This window comes from Haliotis rubra, unplaced genomic scaffold, assembly GCF_003918875.1.
Source record: "Haliotis rubra isolate DU_JTF1 unplaced genomic scaffold, ASM391887v1 Scf697, whole genome shotgun sequence".
Classification (NCBI taxonomy): Eukaryota; Metazoa; Mollusca; class Gastropoda; order Lepetellida; family Haliotidae; genus Haliotis; species Haliotis rubra.
Window position 1 is genome coordinate 255,465 of NW_025767409.1, and position 26,015 is coordinate 281,479.

The 26,015-nt window shown below is 40.8% G+C and overlaps 1 protein-coding gene across 1 annotated transcript in view; it reads left to right on the forward strand.

The window, feature by feature from the left end:
• Positions 1-26,015, forward strand: part of LOC124258539 (Golgi-associated PDZ and coiled-coil motif-containing protein-like) — a 79,388-nt gene that overhangs the window by 38,366 nt on the left and 15,007 nt on the right. The window contains exons 2-3 of the mRNA XM_046692608.1: positions 7,326-7,490; positions 12,034-12,209. Coding sequence (XP_046548564.1) covers positions 7,326-7,490; positions 12,034-12,209 — 341 coding nt within the window. The remainder of the gene's footprint in view (positions 1-7,325; positions 7,491-12,033; positions 12,210-26,015) is intronic.

Below are 26,015 nucleotides of genomic sequence, written 5' to 3' on the forward strand. Positions count from 1 at the left end.
CTTATGTGACCACTTTCTGTAACCAACAGGTGCTTGTGTGACTACATAGTGTAAACCAACAGGTACTTATGTGACCACTTTCTGTAACCAACAGGTGCTTGTGTGACTACATAGTGTAAACCAACAGGTACTTGGCACCACTTCTAGTAAACCAACAAGTACTTGAGACAACTTTCTGTAACTGATAATTGTATAACCACCTTCAAATCAGTAGAGGACCCTGTGAAGGTCCGGGTTAGAATGAATCTTCAGTAACCCTTGCTTGTCGTAAGAGCCAACTAATGGGATCGGGTGGTCAGGCTCGCTGGCTTGGTTGACACATGTCATCGGTTCCCAGTTGCGCAGATCGATGCTCATGCTGTTGATTCCTGGATTGTCTGGTCCAGACTTGATTATTTACAGACCGCGGCCATATAGCTGGAACGCCTTCACTCACTATCAGTAGAGATTGCGAGACAGTAGAGACTCTGATCGCAATCTCTATCAGTATCCAACAACTCCACACTCTAAATACACTGGGACTTCCCAATTCTTTTCATAAGCCGAAGGTTAATTTGTAAGTGCATGACAGGATTCACTATAGTGCTATGGGTCTTAACTTTTTTGTGCAGTATACTTTGTGTCCAGCACATCTTTACTTATCCATCTTGCTTCAAGACAGACTGAACAAACTAAGAGGAGACACAAGTCTGGATAAATGTCTTCCAAAGCTGAACCATAACTAGCAGTCCATACAGACTTCGCTTTTGGTAAACAAAACACTGCCAGGAATATTATTTCGACTGCTATAACAGTCTGCTGAACAACAATAACATTATCAATTACTCCTTTAAAATCCATTTCTCAGTTTACATACCCTGGCAGATATGTGGGTCATGTTAGTTCACTTTTTAATGCTCTATTGAAAATGGAAAGGCTGTATAGCTATGGATGTAAAGGCTATACTTTAAATTATTCAGTATTTGTTTTTTAATTCATGCTCTGTGTCAGTGTTGAGTTTGGACATTTGTAGAAGAAAGGATTTTACTGGTCAGTTATTATCAAAGATGGGCATGAGCAGAGTAATTCAGTAGTCTTAGCCATGCCAGGATCTGCTTGAGTAAGTTGTAGGTTAGACACAGTATACAGTGGAAGCCCTCTAAACCGGCATTGGTTGGGACCGGCCAAAAATGCCTGTATAGAGGGCGTGCCGGTTTGGAGAACTGTTCTTAAATGAACTAGTTTCTACCGGGACCAAATTTTAGTGCCGATATTGAGAGCATGCGGATTGGAGGGCTGCCGGTTTAGAGGGCTTCCACTGTAATTGGTTGGTTTGTTGTTTAACACTGCACACAGCAATATTCCAGACCAGACAATCCAGTGATCAACAGCATGAGCATCAATCTACGCAATTGGGATACGCTGACGTGTCAACCAAGTCAGCGAGCCTGACCACCCAATCCTGTTAGTCACCTCTTACGACAAGCATGGTTTGCTGAAGACCAATTCTAACCCGGTTCTTAGACACAGTATGAACCTTTTGTGCCAGCATCAGTCACTGTCATTTGCCATACTGCGAAAGATATCTCAAGGGGTTTCCTTTGTATTTGAATTTGTCCTCAGTAACATGTGGAAATGGAGGTCAGCTGATTGTGTGTCATAGTACGTTAATGGTGTGAGATATTGTTCATACTATTAACCACTGGATTGTCCTGGCCAATACTAGAGGTGAGGTGAGGTGAAATTGGGTTTAACGTCGTGCTTGAAAATATTTCGCTCATATGACGACGTGCATGCGTGTGTATGTGTATGTGCGGCTGCTTGTACTAGCCCAGACTTAAGCTGGTTTTATAGTGCTAGTCCACTGAGATACCAATCCGCAGTGAAGCAGGAATACCCCACTCAGACACATTATACTGACTCCGAGCCGACCAGTCCTTGATGTACCCATTAATGCCGAGCGCCAGGCAGGGACCAACATGTACCTTATTTAAACGTCTTTTGGTTTGACGCGGTCGGGGATCGAAACCCGCGACCTTCCGCTCTCCGGGCGGACGATCTAACCACTACACCACGGAGGCGGTCCGCCAATACTAGATGACATGACTGTTTGATATGGCATAAAACTGTCAACAAAATACAGATGTTCATTGGCCTGCATCCATTTTGTTTTTCCGACATTAAATTGACATACTTGCCATGAAACCCCCATGTTCTCTGGTCATCTTGAACATATGTTCTCCAGTTTCCCATGTGTGTTCAAACTCCGTGTCATGTCTGTACTCAGTGTCAACAGCGACATGTTGTATCTCCATCAGTCCTATTCATATGTTCCTCAATCTTAACAAACATCACTGAGTGTTGATACTTGAACTTATACACATGTTTGATTTAACTCTGGGGATCCCGATTTCTCAACATGAACAGTTCGGCCATGGTTGCTGTTTTTCTCATCACCTGGAAAGTACATGTGCTGTTGCACCAAAACATACTTGACAGTTGTTCATCCGAAACTGGGACTCTTCCAATGGGTCATGGTCACTAGGTACAGTGTTCCAAACCAGTATTTACAGTTTTGCTGTGATCCAGAGAATATTTGTTTGTTTTTACTTAGCGTTATTCCAGTCATATGGCAGCGGCTGTAAATAATTGGGTCTGGACCAGACAATCCAGTGATCAACAGAAGGAGTAACGATTTACGCAATTGATATACGATGACGTGTCAGTGAGTCTGACCACCCGATTCTGTTAGTCGCCTCTTACGACAAGCATAGGTTGCTGAAGACCAACTCTAAACCTGATCTCACGTGTCAGAGAATATTTGAAATGCCCTGGAAATACAACTTCTCATGAGTGGAGTAAGTTTACGATATTAGGGTATGGGTGACCCAGTGTTGAGGTGCTTCAGTTCACAGTGTTGAGTAGCATCCTTTGAAGCCTATGATCATTCATTCCACCAAGCTGACGCGAGGATATATCACAAACTTAGCCATGCACTCACTCACTCTTGTAGTCTCTCATGCATTCTCTCCTTTCCCCCCAATTCTTCTTATGCTATGTAAAAAAAGAACAGTCCAAAATTAGTTGTGGATGTGTTGGTGTGAACTTGAGGAGTACATCCCTTCCAAAACGTGTTCTGATCAGTGTTACCTCACCAAACAAGTCAATGTCAAGTGTATATAGTAATGTTTTCCTAGGTAGGAAATGTCACAATGCCCATAGTGCTATTGGTTATATTAACAAATGTGTAAACATAACATAGAATCCTACACTTCAAGGGGCCACTCTCCTGGTGGGAATATTTCCATTTTAAATGGTTACCCAAAAATATGTGCTGAATTATTTAAGTTGGTGAACTGTAAAGACTACAGTATTCATCTTCGATGATTGTTTTGGACAAAGTCAAGTGTGAAACGGTTTCCTTTACCGATAGGCCCTACAACATGTACAAGTGTTTAGCATTCCCTGCTCTGTAAAAAGTATGGCCCAGCTCAAGTTAACTGAACAGTTCCTTGAGCCACAGTTGCAGTTTTCTCAGAGTGCTTGACATTAATACATCGTGCATGCTTAGCTTACTGTCTGTGTCAAAACTCCCCAAGCAGTCAATGTTTTCATTTCAGCCACTTACTTCCAGTCTAAGAGCTGTGAGTTGTGCATGTTCCACGGTACTTTTCCATCGCTTTCTGTCAGATTCATTGATTTTTTTTCACACTTATGCTGCAGTCAAGGAGTGTGTTATATAGGAAATATTTGATTTTGAAAAAAGGGGTGCAAATCTTTTGGAAAGGTTTTTTTGTACCACATATAATGAAGCATTAAAGGAACCTTTGAAAGTATTGAAGTTAAAGCTTGTGGATTATAACCAGGATTGAATGTCTGATGACATGGTAGAACTGAGGTGCCTAAAAGTTGCTCAGTGGGAAAATTAACTTTGTATAAAGACTGAGGTGCACTATAGCCAAAAAGGAGCAGTTGAAATGGAACATGCTGACATGTTCTTGTGGTGAGTCAGTTGGTCTGTCAGGAGGAACATGTTGATATGTTCTTGTGGTAGGTCTATCAGGAAGAACATGTTGATATGTTCTTGTTGTGAGTCAGTTGGTCTGTCAGGAGGAACATGTTGATATGTTCATGTGGTGAGTCAGTTGGTCTGTCAGGAGGAACATGTTGATATGTTCTTGTTGTGAGTCAGTTGGTCTGTCAGGAGGAACATGTTGATATGTTCTTGTTGTGAGTCAGTTGGTCTGTCAGGAAGAACATGTCGATATGTTCTTGTTGTGAGTCAGTTGGTCTGTCAGGAGGAACATGTTGATATGTTCTTGTTGTGAGTCAGTTGGTCTGTCAGGAAGAAACATGTCGATATGTTCTTGTTGTGAGTCAGTTGGTCTGGTCAGTTGTCAGGAGGAACATGTTGATATGTTCATGTGGTGAGTCAGTTGGTCTGTCAGGAGGAACATGTTGATATGTTCTTGTTGTGAGTAGTTGGTCTGTCAGGAGGAACATGTTGATATGTTCTTGTGTGAGTCAGTTGGTCTGTCAGGAGGAACATGTTGATATGTTCTTGTTGTGAGTCAGTTAGGTCTGTCAGGAGGAACATGTTGATATGTTCTTGTTGTGAGTCAGTTGGTCTGTCAGGAGGAACATGTTGATATGTTCTTGTTGTGAGTCAGTTGGTCTGTCAGGAGGAACATGTTGATATGTTCTTGTTGTGAGTCAGTTGGTCTGTCAGGAGGAACATGTTGATATGTTCTTGTTGTGAGTCAGTTGGTCTGTCAGGAGGAACATGTTGATATGTTCATGTGGTAGGTCTGTCAGGAGGAACATGTTGATATGTTCATGTGGTAGGTCTGTCAGGAGGAACATGTTGATATGTTCTTGTTGTGAGTCAGTTGGTCTGTCAGGAGGAACATGTTGATATGTTCTTGTTGTGAGTCAGTTGGTCTGTCAGGAAGAACATGTCGATATGTTCTTGTTGTGAGTCAGTTGGTCTGTCAGGAGGAACATGTTGATATGTTCATGTGGTAGGTCTGTCAGGAGGAACATGTTGATATGTTCTTGTTGTGAGTCAGTTGGTCTGTCAGGAGGAACATGTTGATATGTTCTTGTTGTGAGTCTGTTGGTCTGTCAGGAAGAACATGTTGATATGTTCTTGTTGTGAGTCAGTTGGTCTGTCAGGAGGAACATGTTGATATGTTCATGTGGTAGGTCTGTCAGGAGGAACAAGTTGACATGTTCTTGTGGGGAGTGTTGACACGTCAGTTGACTATCATCCATTTATTGCGGCACATGCTCATTGCCAACTTTTTGTATGTCACTGTTCAGGGCTATGTAGTGATGCGGACAAAATTGTGAAATTGAAACATGTTTATGATTTGTAGCCAAGCGCAGCAGAAGCACATTGGTAAATCCGCACTACACACAGGCAGATGGGCGGATCCATAGCTGCCTGAAGTGACATCCTGAAAACGCTATGAATCATTTACAAAATACTGCAGTTACACCTTTTGTTAGCCTTGTTAGTTCTGGATTCAGTGCCTCGCTGAGATCGCAGTGAGTTACTGATTACAAATCAGTGCAGATTTTATCGGCATGTACATAAACCAGGACCAGCTACAGAGTGATAAGATATAAATATTGACTGCTAAACAGTAACACTGTCATAAAGATCTTGTTTATTTCCAGTGTTTAAAACAGCATGCCTAACATAATGTGAGTCAATAGCAAAGATTGAGCACAGATGTTCAAAAGATAAAATCATATCGATCATGTTGATCGGGCGAGTCTTGTAATATTGCAAATAATGGCAGTTTTATTTGTGTCTATGGCAGGCATGTTTTGCGGTACATATCTGTAATGTAAAGGGTGTTTGATGTTCACATGGCATATTTCCAACTTTTCTCCAGGCTAGATTAACTTCATGTGGTAAAAATGTTCACTGTTGCCACTCACTCACTCACTCAATCATTGCTTGTATCATTTTAATCAGTCTCATTATCAAGGTTATTTACCTTCAGTTATGTTGTAAACATTCCCTCTGGATTATGGTTGCCTTTTCTCTGTGGTTACCACTGAGGCAAACAGAAATGGAAATGAAAAATTAAACTAAGTCACAGTTATCCCTAGTGGTATGCCCGTATATTTAAGTGATTATCTCCCTTGGCTGTGATGTCACAGATTGACTGTTTGAAAACTCTCATAATTTTTCTGTATGGAACACGCACAAGACGTGTGACAGATCGGAAGTGAAAAGTTAAAATTCTTCTTCAAAGTTCTTCAAGGATCATCTATAGAAACTTATCAGTATTGTCGCATTGGTTATCTTGAACAATGGCATTTATAACCTTTCTGTAAATTGCCTAACTGACTTGTGCTACGGATTCAGTTTTCCTGTGCAAACTAGTCGAAGAGTAAATGTCTACAATGCCAGAAATTTATGTCTGATTTGGATCCCCATTCTCTTTGCACTGCATGTCTCGTGGGACCTTCTTGTACATTTCAAGATAGATGCCTTCTTTGTCAAGAATTATCTAGAGAGGACAGGATTAAAATTAACCTTATTCGCTCTTTGCCTAAGAAACAGGTCGAAGCTTTCCTCTTCTTCTGACCCCTCAAAACGCACAAGCGTCTGACCCCACTATTATAACCTCTACTCAGCAGACTTTTATCATTTTAATCAGTGTCAAGGTTATTATTTAACTTTGATGTAATGTTTGTTATGTCTTAAGTGTGGACACTCAGTGTTCAGTATTGCCACTCATTCAAGCACGTACTCATTGTTTGGATCATTGTAATTACTTTCAACTGATCAATATTGTTATTCTCCTTTGATATGATGTCTGTTACGTGATTGGTGTGGAGGTCTCTCTGTCATATTTTAAGTTGTGAACTTCCTGACCATAACTAACAGAACAACTACGCATTGAATTCAGTCAATTACAAGATTGTGTTTGAACATTATATGAATGTTAGTACTGAATTGATAGTCTCTAAATTTTATTTGAAATCGAACGCGTAGCGTAAAGGTATGAAATGATTAATCAAATTAATAATTGTGGAGGAAAAAATTATATAACTGTATTTTACGACTTTTCAGAAATGTTTTATTGTTTACATTTCCATCATGTCTGTTGTGTTGATATCAGCCATGTTGGTGGTCAAGCTGAAGTAGGGTGACAGTCTTGTGTACGTTCTCAGTGAAGCGGTCATGAAAACAGACACGTTTTCAATCAAAATTGATAGTGTCTAATTTTATTGATTGTCCAATCAAATTCGAATATTTCATGTAGTCATCGTTGCCTTTGTATTGATATCCACCAAAGTACTCACTGAAATGTTTTTGTTCTCAGGCTCAACTAGTGGACATGCGGTCTGACATCGTTGAAATACAAGCTGCTAAGGCTGTGATTGAGAAGGAGCTCCACACACTGTTGCTGCAGCTACACTCCTCACAGCTCCAGATGCAAGCACTCAGAGGCATGGAGGTGGATTCAGAAGACATCAAGCGCAAGCTGGTCAGTACGCAGCCAACATTAATATTGGGATCAGTGATGGCATAAAACCATGGAATATGTTGTGTTGTTACAGCATTATGCTTTGTTTAATCACCATCATTTGTTGCCAGATGTTCAGCGACCTGTTTCAGTTACTGCTTTGCGATATATCCTTTCATTCTGAGTCAACCCTTCTGACATTTTAAAGTCACTTTGATGTCCATAAGTTAGGTTTTGTCTCAATTTGGCTGATGCCACAACTTCGTTTTTGAGACACCACCAGTGCTTGAACACCTCAGGGTCAAAGTCTCCTTTGTAGCCGTGGGACACTTTTGTGACACATCAATCAGCCGTGTCAAGGGTCTAGGTCATTCTCAAGGTCATGGAAATGTTTGTTTTTGAAGCAGTTACTGCAGGTCAATGAAAGCTGGTACAATGAAAGCTGGGACTACAGTTCTGAAAAGGTTATAGCGGAGTGGGGTAGCCTAGTGGTTAAAATCTGAAAAGTTCGATTCCCCACATGGGCACACTGTGTTAAGCTCTTTTCTGGTGTCCCCCGCCGTGATATTGCTGGAATATTGCTAAAAGCGGCGTAAAACTATACTCAGTCAGTCAGTATAACGAACACGGTTATTACAAACTTATCACCGACACTAACTGTAATTTTTTAGTCAAAATTGGTTAACAAACTATGTGTATAATGAAATACAATTAGTGGTTCCAGTGAGTTCTTTATAACTGAAGTTTACTGTACTTTCATCTGACATTGAAGGTCAAATTCCCTCTAAATTACATGCACTCAAAATGTAGTATGTTCATGGTAACTCGAGTGTTTACTGTTATAGGATGGAGTTTTATTAATAGCATTTTAGACTGATGCATTGAAGTAGGATTTGAATGAGGTCAAGGTAATTACTTTTCATGTATAGGTAGTAGTTTCATGTAAGGATTTGAATGAGGTCAAGGTCATTACGTATCATTTCATAGGTAGTAGGTTCATGTAAGGATTTGAATGAGGTCAAGGTCATTACTTATCATTTATAGGTAGTTCCTCATTTTTGTCTTCTGAACCAACCACCTGACTTGTTTGTGAGATTTAGTGGCCATATTTTTTTTCTAGAAATAATCAAGCATGTGACGCTGAAACTGGAAGTCATACACATTTCTTTGAGGAACAGGACTTTCTGTTTTAAAGCTGTGCTCCATTAGTGATGTTTCTTCCAAAACCTAAAGAAAAGTTATTCTTTTTAACATAGCTGGAGGCATGAAACTTTGTGATTTAAAGCTATCTTGCAGTGGACCATGAGTTCTATAAATAAAATGGAAATACTTTCCTGTCAGTATAGTTGGAGACAGGGGACTTTATCATTCAGCGTTTTAAGTCCAGCAACTGAACAGCATTTGATTTTAGTTTGACTTTCATATTACGGAAGCTATAGGAATAAGTCTTTCTGGTTTTGAATTGTACAGTATTGGTCATGTTCATCCAGTTCCAGAACCAATGGTGTATGAGCTTGTACTTATAGTGCATATCAATAATTTCTGGATATATATAGCTGCTAGACTTGTGATGCATCATTAAGCACCACTTCACTATGTTATGTCACCAAAATAAGGTAATGGTATCTCACTGGAATTGAGTGGTGGTATGTAAAGATTTCTCAGACATTCAAGAAATGGCAGTGAAGGAGCTGCTTTGCTTTTTAACTTTCTACTTATACACTTATGATATTTTATGCATGTATTTGTGGTTGCTGTTCATTTTAATTTCTTTATGGAAAATTCGTCCAATATTGTTTTTGAAGATCTAGCATTGTCCAAACTTAACTGATAGATCTAAGGCTTAATACGCTTGAACGTCATTAAAGCAGACATATGCGTCTCAGATCTGTGAAGGTTTTCTAACAGGAATATAGTAAACGTGGATGTGATTTCATTTGTTTGAAACCAAGTTTATCGCAGACAAGTCTGGTTTGATTTAGTTGTTAGGAAAACTGTTCTGCATGTTGTTGCGTTAATGTGCAGGTTAGAGTCTTTGTTTAATTGGATACATGCTACATAAACAAAGGTTAAATTTGTGGAGATTGAATTCTTTTTAAAAACGACTGCCACAAATACCATGCTGGCACTGGTGCAGACTATTTGGCACATGACAGGATGAATGCTGGTTTGAAACGTAAAGAAGTGAAGTTTTCAAGAACATTTAAAATAGAAATATCCCCCACATTGGTATGGAGGATTGCCTCCAAGCCTGGGCGGGCTGCACGTAGGGTACATTCTTCTGTCACCGTGTTGTGTTACGGAGGGGAAAAAATCATAAACAATACAGGATAGGGATCAGGAAGCTGGCATCAAGTAGTAGGTCTCCAGCTATTGCTTATGCTTGGATTTGAGATCTTCATGTGATGATTTGCAAGATGGGTATTTGTTTAAAGGAAATCTCATGTGAACTATACTGCAGTGGTAAATATTAAACATGAATGTTCCCACTTCAGGGTAAATTGTCGGTAAGGTTGTCACTTTCACATATTAAGGGGGCTTCTGGGAGATTGGTACCATTGCAGTTGGTTGCATAACTGTACCTGGAGGTAACTGGGCCTAACACACTTGTTTTCCAACACTGGATAGTTGAGTACATGGGTCTTGAGCTCCGTGGGTTGTTTGGAGGTGACTGGAGCTCTTCCTGGAAGAGACCAAGTCGCCATAACTGCATGGTTGTTTGGAGGTGACTGGAGCTCTTCCTGGAAGAGACCAAGTCGCCATCACTGCATGGTCATTTGGAGGTGACTGGAGCTCTTCCTGGGAGAGACCGAGTCTCCATCACTGCATGGTGGAGGTGCCATCACTGCATGGTTGTTTGGAGGTGACTGGAGCTCTTCCTGGGAGAGACCGTGTCTCCAACACTGCATGGTCGTTTGGAGGTGACTGGAGCTCTTCCTGGGAGAGACCGTGTCTCCAACACAGCATGGTTGTTTGGAGGTGACTGGAGCTCTTCCTGGGAGAGACCGAGTCTCCAACACAGCATGGTTGTTTGGAGGTGACTGGAGCTCTTCCTGGGAGAGACCGAGTCGCCATCACTGCATGGTTGTTTGGAGGTGACTGGAGCTCTTCCTGGGGAGAGAGAGCCGAGCTCTTCCACTGACACTGCATGGTTGTTTGGAGGTGACTGGAGCTCTTCCTGGGAGAGACCGAGTCGCCATCACTGCATGGTCTTTTGGAGGTGACTGGAGCTCTTCTTGGGAGAGACCGAGTCTCCAACATAGCATGGTTGTTTGGAGGGGATTGTTTGGAGTTCCTGTAAACAACCTATACATCATCATTTTAAAACCACACAACTGAATGTAAAGAAACTCTGTGTGAAGGTTCCTGGTTATGAAGGCTTTGATGTTCATTCACTGCAGCTATTTGGTCAGAGGTCTGCTGATTGTATGTCATTAAACCACTCCCATCAGTGGTTTCCAGTTGACATGACTGTCTTCTCCAGTTGACTCTATTTATTATACTCCCAAACGTATTGATTGGTTTAAAATTTGATGGGTAAATTTGTTATTTGAAGTTCAGATTTCACGTGATTTTCAAATCTAATAACAAACATGGCTTTTTGATTCTCAAAAAAGTCATAAATGAAAGGGGTCTAGGAAATTACTAGACCCAGGAGACCGGAACCTTAATGGACATGGTGAAGACCATGTGTACTCTCCAACGTATTGGGGAATTCAGACTGGGTATCAAATATGCTGCTTCTCAGGTGGTCGTCAAAAGCTGATCACCATTTTGTAGCAGATGAGAGTGTTAATGGAAGGTAAACAGCCTAGAGTTTGAATGTCTCTTTACTCTGTGGCTTTATTGTTTGTGGTGACAGCATTGTAATCTACTCAATGAGGTCTAGATAATGATATTTTTTTTAACAAAACTACCAACCGAGTAAATGAAGAGACCTGTACAAGGTGACAGGTTTATAATCTACCACCATTATTTTGAGTGTGGGTGATATGCTGAATTTTCCAGGTCACAGATGGAGGAATACTGTAGCCTTGTTGCCCTCTGTTCTCCATATTCGACACCTGTGACGTTCTGGGTTAGAATTGATCTTCAGTAACCCATGCTTGTCGTAAGAGGTGACTAACGGGATTGGGTGGTCAGTCTCGCTGACTTGGTTGACACATGTCATCGTATCCTAATTTGTAGATCGATGCTCATGATGTTGGTCACTAGATTGTCTGGTCCAGACTTGATTATTTACAGACCGCTGCCATGGCTGTAATATTGCAAGTGCAGTGTAAAACTATACTCACTCACTCTCCATATTTGACAGCCATTGTGGCCACCTCATGCCCTTTCTACAAAGCAGTCTTAGTTCTAGGATTGTCATAGGTTTAAGGTATGAGCTTAGGGATCATTTTGGCTCTGAGATCACTTTGAGAAACAGGACAGATGCCTATTTAGTCATCTGCTGGGTTAAATATTTGGTACTGGAGAAACCCACGGAACGATAAATAACAACCACCTTTCTGCAATTTGGTTCATACTGCGTTTCACTGTTGAATTAATTTTTGTTTTGCAGGAAAATGAATTGGAGTCAAGAACAGCAGACTTGATGGGAATGGCTCGTCTTGAGGTTGAAATGAAGGAGTTAAGAAAAGAAAATTCTGAACTAAGGCAGTATATTCTTGCCCTACAGAGTGAGGTGTACGGTGCCAGGTTAGCAGCAAAGTACCTGGACAAGGAGCTTGCAGGAAGGTGGGTAGTATTGTAGGGGAGTTCAGCCATGCTTTTGTTCCAGGTTTGACCTGGATGGTCGGTGGGTGGGGTAGTCCCACTGAATCTATTAACTCGGCTCACGCTGAGGCCTGGCCTGGATGATGGGTTGGGGTTGCCTCACGCCAAGGTCTGACCAGAACACCCCACTAGTACACTGGACTCATGAAAGAACACACCTACAATACACCTGACTCTGACCAGAACACACCATCAATAGACAGAACTCACTCCAGAATGCACCAACATATGCTGTATTCACTCCAGAACACACCTACGGTACACCTGACTCCTGAAAAACACACTGTTCTATTCAGGATCAGCCATTTTATGAATGTTTGATTTCTGTTACAAAAGTTATTATTTTTCCTTAACCTGACTCATGCTAATTATGCTTGTCTCCTTTCTCGTGCGAATGATAGTGGAACACTTGAAATCCCTTGAAGTTCCCTTCTAAAAAGCGGACGCCAAATCACTCACCCTTAAGTAGTCTCCCTTTCCTCTCTTTTGGCACCCTTTTTGGTCACATGACCAGCAATGTTTGTCACTCTCTCCTTCTTCGCCCTTGAGGATGGTTGTGAGAGCACATGGGTCCCTATACGGCACATATCCTTTTATATTTTCGGACCTTACATCCAAATTATTGCTGTATACGTTTTTTAGGATTATTATTCTACATTACGGTTTGAAATTTGATTTAATTTTCCGTTGTTTGACATGTGTTTTCATTGTGTTTACATTTGATGAAAACCTGTATTCGTTGTGTAGGTACCGAGTGTCTGCGGCTGACCCTCATTTCTTATGTCCAAATTGCACTATTTCATGTTCTTTCAGCTCTCGCTGTAAGTTTTGTGTAAATTTAACCTCTGTTGAATTTACTAATTACCATTGTTCCATCCATAGACGATCTGAGGACTGGGTACAAAGGTATTCACAAGTCATATCTAAATCGAGTGATTGCGCTGATAGCTGTGTGTTAACCACTGCTGCAGACATTCATATTTCCAGTGAATTGCCGAATGTTTCTGGGGAGCAGGTCGTTGTACCAGTGGTGAACACCAGAGGCCATAAGAGATCATCGTCTACTGAGCTGACCTCGTTGCAGATGAAGAAGGCTAAATCATCTTCTACTCAGAAGAAGAAGGCTACTACCATGAAGACTTCATCTAAGTCTATGCTCAGCTCTACGCAGAAGACGAGGTCTTTCTCAGCCGAGATTGTTCCTTTGGAAGAAGCAGACGTTTATGATGATCCACCCATCCTCATACCTGAAGTCTCCATCGTCAGTGAGCTTCTACAGCTACATCGGCATTGTTATCAGCACAGACATTGACAGAAGACCTTCTATCAATGCAGACATCGGGTTCCAGAGATAGCAGCAGTGTCAACTCTTCACAAGTGCAGCGAGCCTTAGATGATGTCTCTTCAGTATCAGATGCATCATCCCTGCAGCAGTCTCTTCAGACAACGCAGAACTTCAACCCGGGACTGTTCATGCAACAGTTTACAGACCAGATGATGTCGATGATGGAACGTCGCTTCGCTCAGGAGAAGGCTGCTATGAAGACCTCTACAACGACTACTTGCCTGCGTGAAGGTTCTACAGTCTCTCCACCGCATCCGGATGAAGAGGGAAGCCTGCGCGAAGGTTCACGGACACGACAATCTTCCCCATCTGAAGTGAGGAGTCTGGACTCCGCTACCAACGTCAGTTCAGCCGTAGACGCTCCAGAGATTGCTGCTAAGAAGTCTCCACGCAGAAAGAAATCGAGGCGTTCTCCTGAACCCCAAAGACATCGCAGACATGAGTCTTCATCTCCATCGGACTCTGACCACCATCGAGAACCTGCGTGAAGGCACTCCTACAGAGGGGAGCTACGTCCAGAAACCCACCTTCACGAAGACCTAGAGAATCATCTCAAGACTCCAGAAAGGATACAAGATCGCATTGGGATCGCTCGCCTGCGCGAAGCTCATCATGCAGATCATCCCATAGAGACTCAAGTCGTCATGGATCCATAGAGCGAGAAATTATAGGCGCAAATATTCCCTCTGGGTTGTGATAGATAACCTTTTCCTCCGTCACTTGGTGATGTGTTACAGACTCCCCTTAGATAAAATAAAAAAATTAATAACAAAGGGAAGTAATCCCTACCTAGATAACACTTGACCTCTCCTGATTACGTCCATTGATTGCTCTTCTGCCAGTGGTTATCAACACGTGTCATATTTTCCTCTGTACTCACCGGGTGTGGACGTGTTTCAAGACTTCCTTGGATTTTCACTTTTGTGTTCAAGTTCAACTTTATACAGTGACAGACTAGGTTCGTACTGTCGCATTTGTGCTAAGGAAATCGTATTTTTGCATATTCAACTCTTAATTGCCTAAAAAAATTTACAGTGTGAACTTGTTTAAATTTTCCCGCCATTTTGTAAGCCACGTGCGTTAGCGAAATTGTATCATGTCTCAGAAGAAATGTCTGGGCTGTCAGCGTTACCAGTCTGATAAGGACCCTCATTCATTGTGTTTGACTTGTACCACGGATCCTCCTTGTTCTTTAGCAACGCGTTGTTTATTGTGCCAGGATTTATCAGAAACTGACTGGACTTCTATGAATGATGCTAGGATTCGCGCAAAAACGACTTTGAACGAACACAATTTGAATCAAGACATGGTGACATCGTACATCTTGGACTGAGATGGGATTTTATCGCCAAGAACCAACTGCCCGGTCAGCCTGACAGACAGTTCCACATCCCAGCACTATCTACAGTCCTTGGGCCACAGGATACGCAGGATCTATCCTTATGCCCAGTCAGAGCACTTAAAGTCTACCTACAGAGAACTAAAAGAAGGAGATGAAAATTCAAGCACCTATTCATCCCCTTATCCACTGAGACGCCCACGGAAGTCTCACGGACAACGATATCGATCTGGATGAGAGCCGTTTTGCTAGGGCCTATAAAGCAGCAGGACTTGAGCCTCCATGAGCCTCCAACCCACACGAAGTCAGAGCCCTGGCGTCAACACTTGCTCTGCATGGAAACTGCTCGATTACAACTATAATGGAGGGCTGCTTTTGGAGATCGAACATGGTGTTTGCCAACCACTACCTCAGAGACATTGCCACCGAAGACGTCTCAGGCATTCACCAGTTTGGGCCACTTGTTGTAGCACAACAACTAACGGTTCCACAAAGGCGCTGAGTAAATCTCACCCCTTTTATCAACGTGACTTGTGAAAACCAACGCTCTGGAGAGCAATGGCTATAAGTCCATGCACATGTCTAGGACAGACTACTATGTACTTGTATAGGACATACTTGTACATGAAGAAGGGTCGCATCTCCACTTGATGCACACATCAAGAGATGGAGTTGCAATAGATAACTAACTAGTGAATCCAGAACGTGGCCTGACCCACCACCGTTTCCGACGGATTCTGCAAGCATAATTAGCATGAGTCAGGTTAAGGAAAAATATGTCATTTTCTGACTAAAATTGATATTTTATACTTATCCTGACTCATGAGCCCTCCCAACCTCCACTCTTATGGCACTCTGGATTTCCCTGTAAATCTGGGTGTCGGGCATACATACGGAGAGTGACAAACATGGCTGGTCATGTGACCAAAAAGGGCGCCAATAGGGAGGAAAGGGAGATTACTCGAGGGTGAGTGAGTGATTTTACGTCCGCTTTTTAAGAAGGGAACTTCAAGGGATTTCAAGTGTTCCACTATCATTCGCAAGAGGAAGGAGACAAGCATAATTAGCATAAGTAAGGATAAGTATAAAATATCAATTTAAGTCAGAAAATTACATAATTTTTTAAGGTAGAAACTGTCTCTGTATCTGTGGACAATATCCTCAGTGCCTTTTAATGATTTTGTCATTTTCTGAAGGTTTGTGGATATTATGCTGAATGGATTCAATTATAAAACCTTAAGTACAGTCAAGTTGTTTTGCCTAGCGTGTGACATAATGAAACACTTAACACGTGACCCCTTCAGTTAGCACATGCCACTCTCGCCAGGACAGACTGATCAGGGTGAGGACCGAGAGAAATAGAACCAGTTCAACATGTCAGAACTCAAAAAAGAAAACTAACTCTAAAGAGCTGTGGTGTTTTTAGTCTGTCTGGGGACCATGATGGGGATAGGGGTGTTGGTTTGGTTTGGTCTGGTTTGTATTTTAATGCCGCACTCAGCAATATTCCACCTATATGGCGGCGGTCTGTACAGATAATCCAGTGATCAACAGCATGAGCATCAATCTACGCAATTAGGATACGATGACATGTGTCATGGTGATAGATGTAGCAATATCTGATACTGTGATTTAATATCTGTGACCTAGTCTGTCCGTGGGGACCATTTGCAACTTATCTCTAAAGGAACACAAGCATGAGCATATGGGCCCTGAATCCATATTGTGAGATGAGTATTACGTTAAGGGATGTATCCTAACTTGAACTTGCTGTAGTCAGTCAAAGCTGGTTCTGTAACTTTTCTGCCCAGACTCCCCTCTGTGGGACAGCCATTGTCTTCTGAAAACAACTCCATCCAAAATGCTCTAGTGTAAGAATACATGCTTAACACATGTACTTAAATACCATCACTGCCTTGAACCAGACCAACAAGGTGATGCTGTTTCTGAGAGAGTCATTAAGATGTCAGTATATTGCATGTATGTAGCTGTGAAAGACGTATGTGTTGGAGAAGTCCCACTGACCACATTAGTGTACAGAAGCCACTCTCTGTTGTTCAGTACAACGTTTCTACATCAGTTGCCCGACATCATTAGAAAATGAACTCAAAAAGTACATGTTTGTGAGATCTTGTGTAAGGTACGTAATTATCTGCGCCATTAAATCATTCTCTAACAACAACATGGCATGAGCGAAGATAACTTGGCTAGGATCACAAATTGACAAAACAAGCGTGAAATTTACCAACCAGACTTGAATATGTTGTGGTTTGTGCGATAGTATTATTTACTCTTTTTTGAGCAGGGTTTTTACAATATGTGAAGTTTCCAAGAGAGGAAAACTACAACTGAGATTATTGTATCAGAATATAGAGCAGGTCTGGTAACTGTCTCCAATTCATAATTGTTTGATGTGTCAGAGGCACAAGATATTTAAAAAGTTCAACAGACAGGTACTGAAAATTTTAATTGTATTCAATGTCAGATGCTGAGTAAATCTTGTAAATAATTGTTAACTTGATTGTATGCTGTTGTTTGTGAATAACTGGGTTATATGTGTGCTGGCAAAATATGTTGCAAATGTTGACTGACATCACAATTTTGATGAGAGAGTTTTGGTCTTATTACCATGCCTCGTGCTCATTTCCGTAATGAAGACAGATTGAGAGTACATCGAGGGAGGAAGGGGAAAATACTTTGTCATTCCCTCCTAATTTTCTCCTTTGTTTATTTCCCCGACAAGAATGCATTTGACTGGTCACCCTCTGCCATTTGTTTTAGGGATGTGCACAATCTCCTTCCTTACTAATGGTTTGTGGGGCAGTGGTTAAAGAGTTCATTCGTCACGCTGAAGATCGGGTTCGATTCCCCACATGGGTACAATGTGTCAAGCCCATTTCTGGTGTCCCCCCACCTTGATATTGCTGGAATATTGCTAAAAGTAGTGTAAAACTAAACTCACTCACTCACTCACTCACTAATGGTTTGTACGTTTTTCAGCTGCCATATTTCAGCTTTGCTATAGTCCGTTTGGCTCAAAAGCGGACCGATGAATTGCAGTCTAACTTGAACACTAATAAACATATAATACTCAATGAAACGCTGATCATAATCAAAACATCAGACCAACTCCGTGAGTTTTTTGCAGAATAAATGTCCTAAAAATAAAAAAGTTGTTTAACAAACTATCATTAAAATTTTGACACAGTTCACTATTTGTTACGAGGGAGGGGTGCAAAGAGAGGAACAGCCAGGTGTGCGAGAAAGGATGGAGACAGCACAGCACAGGTAAATGATTCAATAACTTGTCGGCACTTGTGCACGTGCTCCGCGTACACCTGGCTGTTCCTCTATTTGCAGTCCTCCTCAGTAACAAATAGTCAACTTTGTCAAAAATTGTAATAATAGTTTGTTAAACAACTTTTTTATTTTTAGGACATAAATTCTGCAAAAAAATCACAAAGTTGGTCTGGTGTTTTGATTATGATCAGTGTTTCATTGAGTATTCTATGTTTAGTAGCTTTCGAGTTAGATTGCAATTCATCGGTCCGATTTTGAGCCAAACAGACTATACCCTATCTGTGTCACTACCTGGATTTAAATGATCACGCATTCACACATATTAGCTGATATTATCAATCAACCATTCAAGTTTAGTTTCTTTCTTGTATTTGGACGGAAATGCTACTTGATCTGTTACCACTTTGCTATTTTTATGCTTTTGAGGAAACGAGGTGATTACTTGGGATCAGAGTTTTTTCAGTAAACTGTGTCCTGGATGCATATTGCCTGTCAAAACATGATGTGAACCCCTTTAGATTGATATTGTCCTTCATTGATAATATAGTCTGGAACAGAGGAGTCTTATTCATTAACCTATCAATCCCAAGGAAGCCTTTTAGGGAGAATTGGTCATTGTAACTAGGTGACCTCGCAAGTATGGTAATTGTTGGTCAAGGTTTAATGATTGCTGCTTTACAAAAACCTGGTCATGTTGGTCATTATGGTCTAATTTGGGGACATATTGGATAGGCATCTCGCGTCTGCTTCCTCACCTTATCAGGACCAAACCTTTGCGAAACCTGATTGTTGTATGATTTTATGTCTGCTGGTATGACCGAGAATTCACTGCAGAACTTCAACTGTCATGGCATACATTTTATAGTTAGGTAATGTAACTGGATCACAATATGATGTGGTGAAGTCAAGATTCATAGAACATAAACTTTAAAATGGACATTATGGATCAACCCAAATGGGAATTTTACGTGTTTCATGAGTAATAGTTTTAGCAAAGACAGTTGGGTTTTACAACAAGTAAAAACATTGTCATCACAAACAAAATTGTCTTCACTGAGAGTTAGGCAGAAGAGGCAATGCCACCATTTAGCTTTCTAGAATCTCCTGAATTACTACATGATCTGCAATTTTTATCCATTTCTCAAACAATAACAATATTTTTCAAACACGCAAATTTGACATTCTACTGCAAAACCACCCTGTCAGAGAGAGTGATGAGCTGCTTCTGGCTTGTGAGTACGCTTCTGCGTCATATTTAGCAACATTACTACTATTTAACCACAGGGGTATCAGAAAAAGTCTTCACATATTGCATCTATTCAAGAATCAAGCTCATGACTTTAGCATGACAAGACAACATTTAACTACCTGGCTACCCACCACTGTTGCTGCCTGTTGGGACAGAAGCCATTTAGGAACTACCAGACTAATCATTCAGTGCTTGTATTCCATGGAATTTCATCATTGGTACAGAGCTTGTATAGACTGTGTGTACCTAGTTCAGGGCAGCTTCATCCCGCACTGTGTGGAATGCCGTCTGCTCTCTAGTTAGACATCCACATGGTGGGCCTCCACTAACCACGTTTGATGCCCACCCTACACTGTTACCCCCAAGAAGGGAATAATAACATCATCAGAACTGATAATTGTGTATAAGAACCTGTTATTGTCGGAATTTCAAGACATTATCTACAGAGTTTGAAAATATGAACCATTACAGAAAATGTCATCTAGTGTTATACTAAAGGGTTATGTTGTACTAAATTTGATTTCTTCAATTTGCTTTGTTTCTTGTAAATATACCTGTTACAGTTACCAACTGAATATACAGTGTGTGGATAGGTATTAAATATATTTGTTGTATTCATCTATCTATTTCTTAACACTGTCAATTTTACAAAAGCCATAAATGTTTTCATGTTTGTAGATAAATGCTAGATCTAACAACTAGTCTCTATAAATGAACATATTTTACAGAAACAACTAAAAATTCATAGTACAGAAAAAAATATAGAATATAATGAAAAGGAGCCCTTTCCAAGATTTTCAGATGTGGAAATCTAGACTTGCCACATTTTCTAGACTTGTATGGCTTTCTTGGATATATTTGCTTCAGGGTCTGTATGACAGACTAGATAAATGCTTTCCTATTCTGTGAAGTTCTGGACTCGTGAAGATCCGGGTTAGAATTCAGCAACCCATGCTTTTTGTAAGAGGCGACTAATGGGATCGGGTGGTCAGGCTAGCTGACCTGGTTGACACATGTCATCGTATCCCAACTGCGTAGAGCGATGCTCAGGATGTTGATCAGTGGATTGTCTGGTCCAGACTCAATTATTTACAGACCGCCACCATATAGCTGGAATATTGCTGAGTATGGCGTAAAACTAAACTCACTCACTCACTGTGAAGTTCTGGACCTGTAGTCCGAAACAGTATATGGATTAGGTTTTGTTTATCAAGATGGTGGAACTTGTTGAAATCTGTTTTGGTTGATGTATGTAAACAATTGGTTTTCAACCACTCGGTTAAATATATTCTTATTTACTTCTCAGATTTTTCAAGGAGTGAACAAGGACACTTTGAAAAATGTAATAATGATTTTATGAGGTTTCCATCCTGACCATCCCTGTGGGAATAATATCAGCTGATGTATAAAAGACCATTTCTTATTCTCCTGTTTCTCAGGCTCAGTATTCAAGACAACTTGTTTCCACAACACTTTTTTGGCTTGGCCCTTGTATAATTTGTATGAGGAGTAGAAATAACTGGGGATCCGCTTACCAATAGAAGCCGGAGCAATGTGATGACAATTTCTCCTGGTTTGACTTCTAAAGACAAATTGCCCTGTTTTCTGTCAATGGTAACCCAACCGGCAATTAAAAGTAGGCTGGCTGTCAAGAGGAGGACTGTAAGAAAAACAGCATGTACACAAATTAGTTGGATGTTATGTAAAGCAGGATGACTTCTTGTTGTTTGGTTTAGGTCGACATTATTTTCCTGGTTAAAAAGAAAATGTTATTGATGATGGGTCAGTTGTTAAGCTGTATGTATAGTGTCCCATAGAAGACAGTTTATAGAGTACTTCAAACATATTTAGTTGAACTTTGATAGTTCTGTTTCACTATCGTGTATCAGATGTCCTCTACGATGGCTGAGGGCGATGGGGTAGCCTAGTGGTTAAAGCGTTCATTTGTCACGCCGAAGGCCTGGGTTCTATTTCCCACATGGGTACAATAGGTGAAACCCATTTCGGGTGGCCCCGCTGTGATGTTGCTGGAATATTGCTAAAAGTGACATCAAACTAAACTCGCTCACTCACTATGATGGCTAAAACCATGGCTGCTAACAAAGCACATTGCATAGTGTGTTAGTTTTCAAGGTCTAAGTTCTGTTCCCACATGGATGGCAAAAAAATTCAGTGGACTCTGTCATAATGTCTGCAGTTTCAATAGAATTTATGTAACATGGCCAAAAGCTCAAAAAGCCTAAAGGTATGGTTAAAACTTAAGAGTTAGGTGTCAGAGAAGTTATTGTTAGGTATAAAAGTACTGACGTCACTAGTACTGTAGCTGTTGGTTGAAATAATATTCTTCTCAAAATGCATCATTAAATCAATTTTTGTAAGAAATAATATTTATACATTGAGTGTATTACACCATATCATCAATATTGATTCTGATAATAAAGAACAAATATATGATGATATATCAAGATAATAAACTTTGAGTTACCAAATATGGTTTTACTGTATCAGAAAAATTTGAAAACATAAAATCTTAAATCATAAATCAAGATACTGTAATTTGAATTAACAATTCCAGTTTCACTGTTTATCACTTTACAGGTTCAACTCTTGAGATTTAGCTTTAATGCAGTACTGTTTGTCGAAGAATTAATTTGTTTCTGACAGTTGATAAACAAGAATCAAATCCCCATAAAACAACATTAGAAATAATCAGTTAACATGCTGGTAGGCAAATTGTTGGAAACCCTGGGATCGCTTTGTGAGGATTTACTATCTCAATTAACATGATTAAGCTGTCCATTACATTGTTAGGATGAACACTAACATGGGGGTCATTGTTGGTCCACTCACTGGTCATTGAAGAGGAACTTGGTCTTCAGTAATACTACAATTGGCGTACCAATCATGTGCTGTTTAATCAGTGGTGTTTTGGGGGGCCATTGCCTCGGTAGTATTTGATGTTCAGGAAATGCAGCTCATTGGGAACAGTGTCCTTTTACGTTTGATATGGCGCAGTTTGTTGCTGATGACGCATGACCTTTGTGGTGGCATTTGGGGTCGCCTCTGTCATTTCAACTAACCGCTTTTGAAAATATCCAGTAAGTTATTGTTATAGTTCACTGCTGCTGAAGTGGGAATCGGGACTCGTCCTGGCTAGACTTGGAACACAAATATCTTGAACAGAATTTAGACTTGGACATTTTCCAGTCATGCAAGTGCTGTTTGGATCATGTTGTTGTGCCTTAAAGATGTGAGGGTTCTGTGTGTGAAACTGATTCCTTCCTTCTAAGCTTTCCTGCTGTTACTCTCCGTACATCTAACCGCCTCCGTGGTGTAGTGGTTAGAGCGTCCGCCCGGAGAGCGGAAGGTCGCGGGTTCGATCCCCGACCGCGTCATACCAAAAGACGTTAAAATATGGTACTTGTTGGTCCCTGTCTGGCGCTCGGCATTAATGGGTACAACAAGGACTGGTTGGCTCGGAGTCAGTATAATGTGTCTGAGTGGGTATTCATGCTTCACTGCGGCGTGGTATCTCAGTGGGCTAGCACTATAAAACCAGCTTAAGTCTGGGCTAGTACAAGCAGCCACACATACACATACACACGCATGCACGTCGTCATATGAGCGAAGTATTCTCAAGCACGACGTAAAACCCAATTTCACCTCACCTCACCTCACCTCCGTACATCTGAATGTAAGGTTTATCTTTGGTTTTGGTTGGTTTGTTGTTTAACACCATGCTCAGCAATATTACAGCTATATGGCGGTGGTCTGTAAATAATCAAGAAACGCTAATAATCAATTTCATTATCATGCAATACACATGCACTAGCCTACATCTGCTCTACCTTTCACAAACCAAATTGGTTTGCTCATTGCCATGCACCATCTACTTCTCATAAACATGTTCTCTGCTCCGGTCCAACTTATCCTTGTTTGCCAGTAAATGAACAACCATCAAAACACTGGCATTGTCCACTTGCCCATATGGCTTGGTTGTCTTTTAAGGTCTGTTGCATTAAATAGTTGAGTAACATTTGTATTTGAATATAGGACACTGAAGTGTGCTCAAATATAGGAAGTTAGTTTCCCTAGCATTAATGATTGGATGCCTTTTTTAGGACTCATAAAGTATAGTCCGTTTGGCTCAAAAGCGGACCGATGAATTGCAATCTAACTCGAAAACTAATAAACATAAAATACTCAATGAAACACTAATCATAATCATAACATCAGACCAACTCTGTGAGGTTTTTGCAGAATTTATGTCCTAAAAATAAAAAAGTTGTTTAACAAACTATCATTAAAATATCGACACAATTCACTATTTATTATGAGGGACAAGTGCAGAGAAAATTTTTAATGATAGTTTGTTAAACTACTTTTATAATTTTAGAACATAAATTCTGCAAACAAATCACAGAGTTGGTCTGATGTTTTGATTATGATCAGCGTTTCATTGAGTATTATATGTTTATTAGTTTTCGAGTTAGATTGCAATTCATCGGTCCGCTTTTGAGCCAAACGGACTATAGATGTTTCAAAAATGTCCGGTTCAAGATACTCCAAGACAATTGGTCTTATGTTTAAGCTATCTCAAAGCAGGTCATCCAAAACAGTTATCGTGCATTAAAATGGCATGTGTTCTGCTAGACTGAGACAATTTGTGTGTTAGTTGACCAAAACAGTTGACCTTGTGTTGAAGTGTCCTTACTGCTAGTGGACTGAAACAGTGGGCCTTGCATAAACAGTGCAAATATTTAAGATACTTGACCTATGTTAAAAGTACAAGTTAGAGTGTCCTTATTGCAAACAGTCCACCAGTTTGTCTTGTCTGGATGGAATTACATATAGCCTGAGGGCTGGTGTCTGTAGTGTTGCCAACTACCAGCTTAACGAAGTGTACAAGGTCGTACGTAATGTGTAGGCCATGTACATGCTTGCATCATTTAAAGAAAATAATTTCAAGGCTGGAAGGTAATCAAGAGTAGATGTTCACTGAAAGTTTAAAAGGATGCAATGTGTTATGTGTGAATATTGAGATTATGTTGCTGTCCCAGATCTGAAGTTTTCATGCGGACAGGAATCGTTCAAACCAGCTGGGATGCCTGCCTGACCTTTGTGGCACGACTAACCTTTGTTAATTTTCTCTGCAAGTCCATTATATAATCAAAACTTCGAAAACCAGTGGTTTGGTGGTTGCCTGTCATGACAGATGTATTGCATTGTGGGAAGAAACAACATGCACACTTTTTAGCAGACAGTCACGATAACAGACAGAAATATTCATGAACAATCTCATTGTAATATTAGTTTGGCTGACAGACCTCATGCAGTTTGGGCCTGATACAGAGAAACCTGTATATACAACTCAAAAGGATTACAAGAACACCAGATGCTTCCATAACAAATGATTAATTCTGTTATGACATGGCAGATTAATTATGGTAATATGAAAGAATCAGGTACCCCGGTTCATCCTGATTATGTTTATAGTTTTGTCAGCACGATGACCTTATTCATGGGTTTCTGACTGACTGACAGACTGAGTATGGTTTTACGCCGCTTTTAGCAATATTCCACCAACATCCTGGCGGGGGACACCAGAAATGGGTTTCACACATTGTACCCATGTGGGGATTCGAACCCAGGTCTTCGGCGTGATGAGCCAACGCTTTAACCACTAGGCTACCCCACCGCCCCTCATGGGTTTCACCTTAGTAGTAAACTCTAAGACCTGTGTCACATTGGGATGTAATATAACTGGAATACTGTTCAGTGGCGGATCCAGAGGAGGGGTTCTAAAGACCACATTGAAGTTAATGTTTTGCAATGGCAGAGCCAAGGTGGGGTTCAGGGGGTCAAAACCCACCCCCTTGAAAATTTCTGGATCCGCCTATGCTGTTCAAGATGGTGTCAGTCCTAACTCACCCACTTAATATCAGCTTTAGTGTAATGACAGGTGGTGGCTGCTTGGTTTAGTTCAACATGGTATAATGATGAATTGGGTAGATCTATTAGTGTTCTGAGATGTGGATTCAAACTGTGAAGATCTGGGTTAGAATTCATCTTCAGCAACCCATGATTGTCGTAAGAGGCCACCATCAGGATCAGGTGGTCAGGCTCGCTGACTTTGTTGACACTTGTCATCGTATCCCAATTGTGAAGATTGATGCTTATGATGTTGATCACTCGATTGTCTGATCCAGACTCGATTATTTGCAGACCTCAGCCATATAGTGTGGCATTAAGCAAAAAACAAACAAGATGTAGATTCTCTCTCTCACTCACTCACTCACTCACTCACTCACTCACTCACTCACTCACCCCCTCACTCACTCACTCACTCACTCACTCTTTTGTATCATGCTCCTGAGCTTTTTTGCCTCTTAACCTGGTCCTGAATGAAACTCCATGAACGGATTAGACACATCAATTACCGAAGGTAAGAGAAAGGATGTTTAACATGTCAGCTGCTGACAAAGGATGCTGCGCTATACTGAACAACACCAGTTATAAATGAAGCTTTGAAGA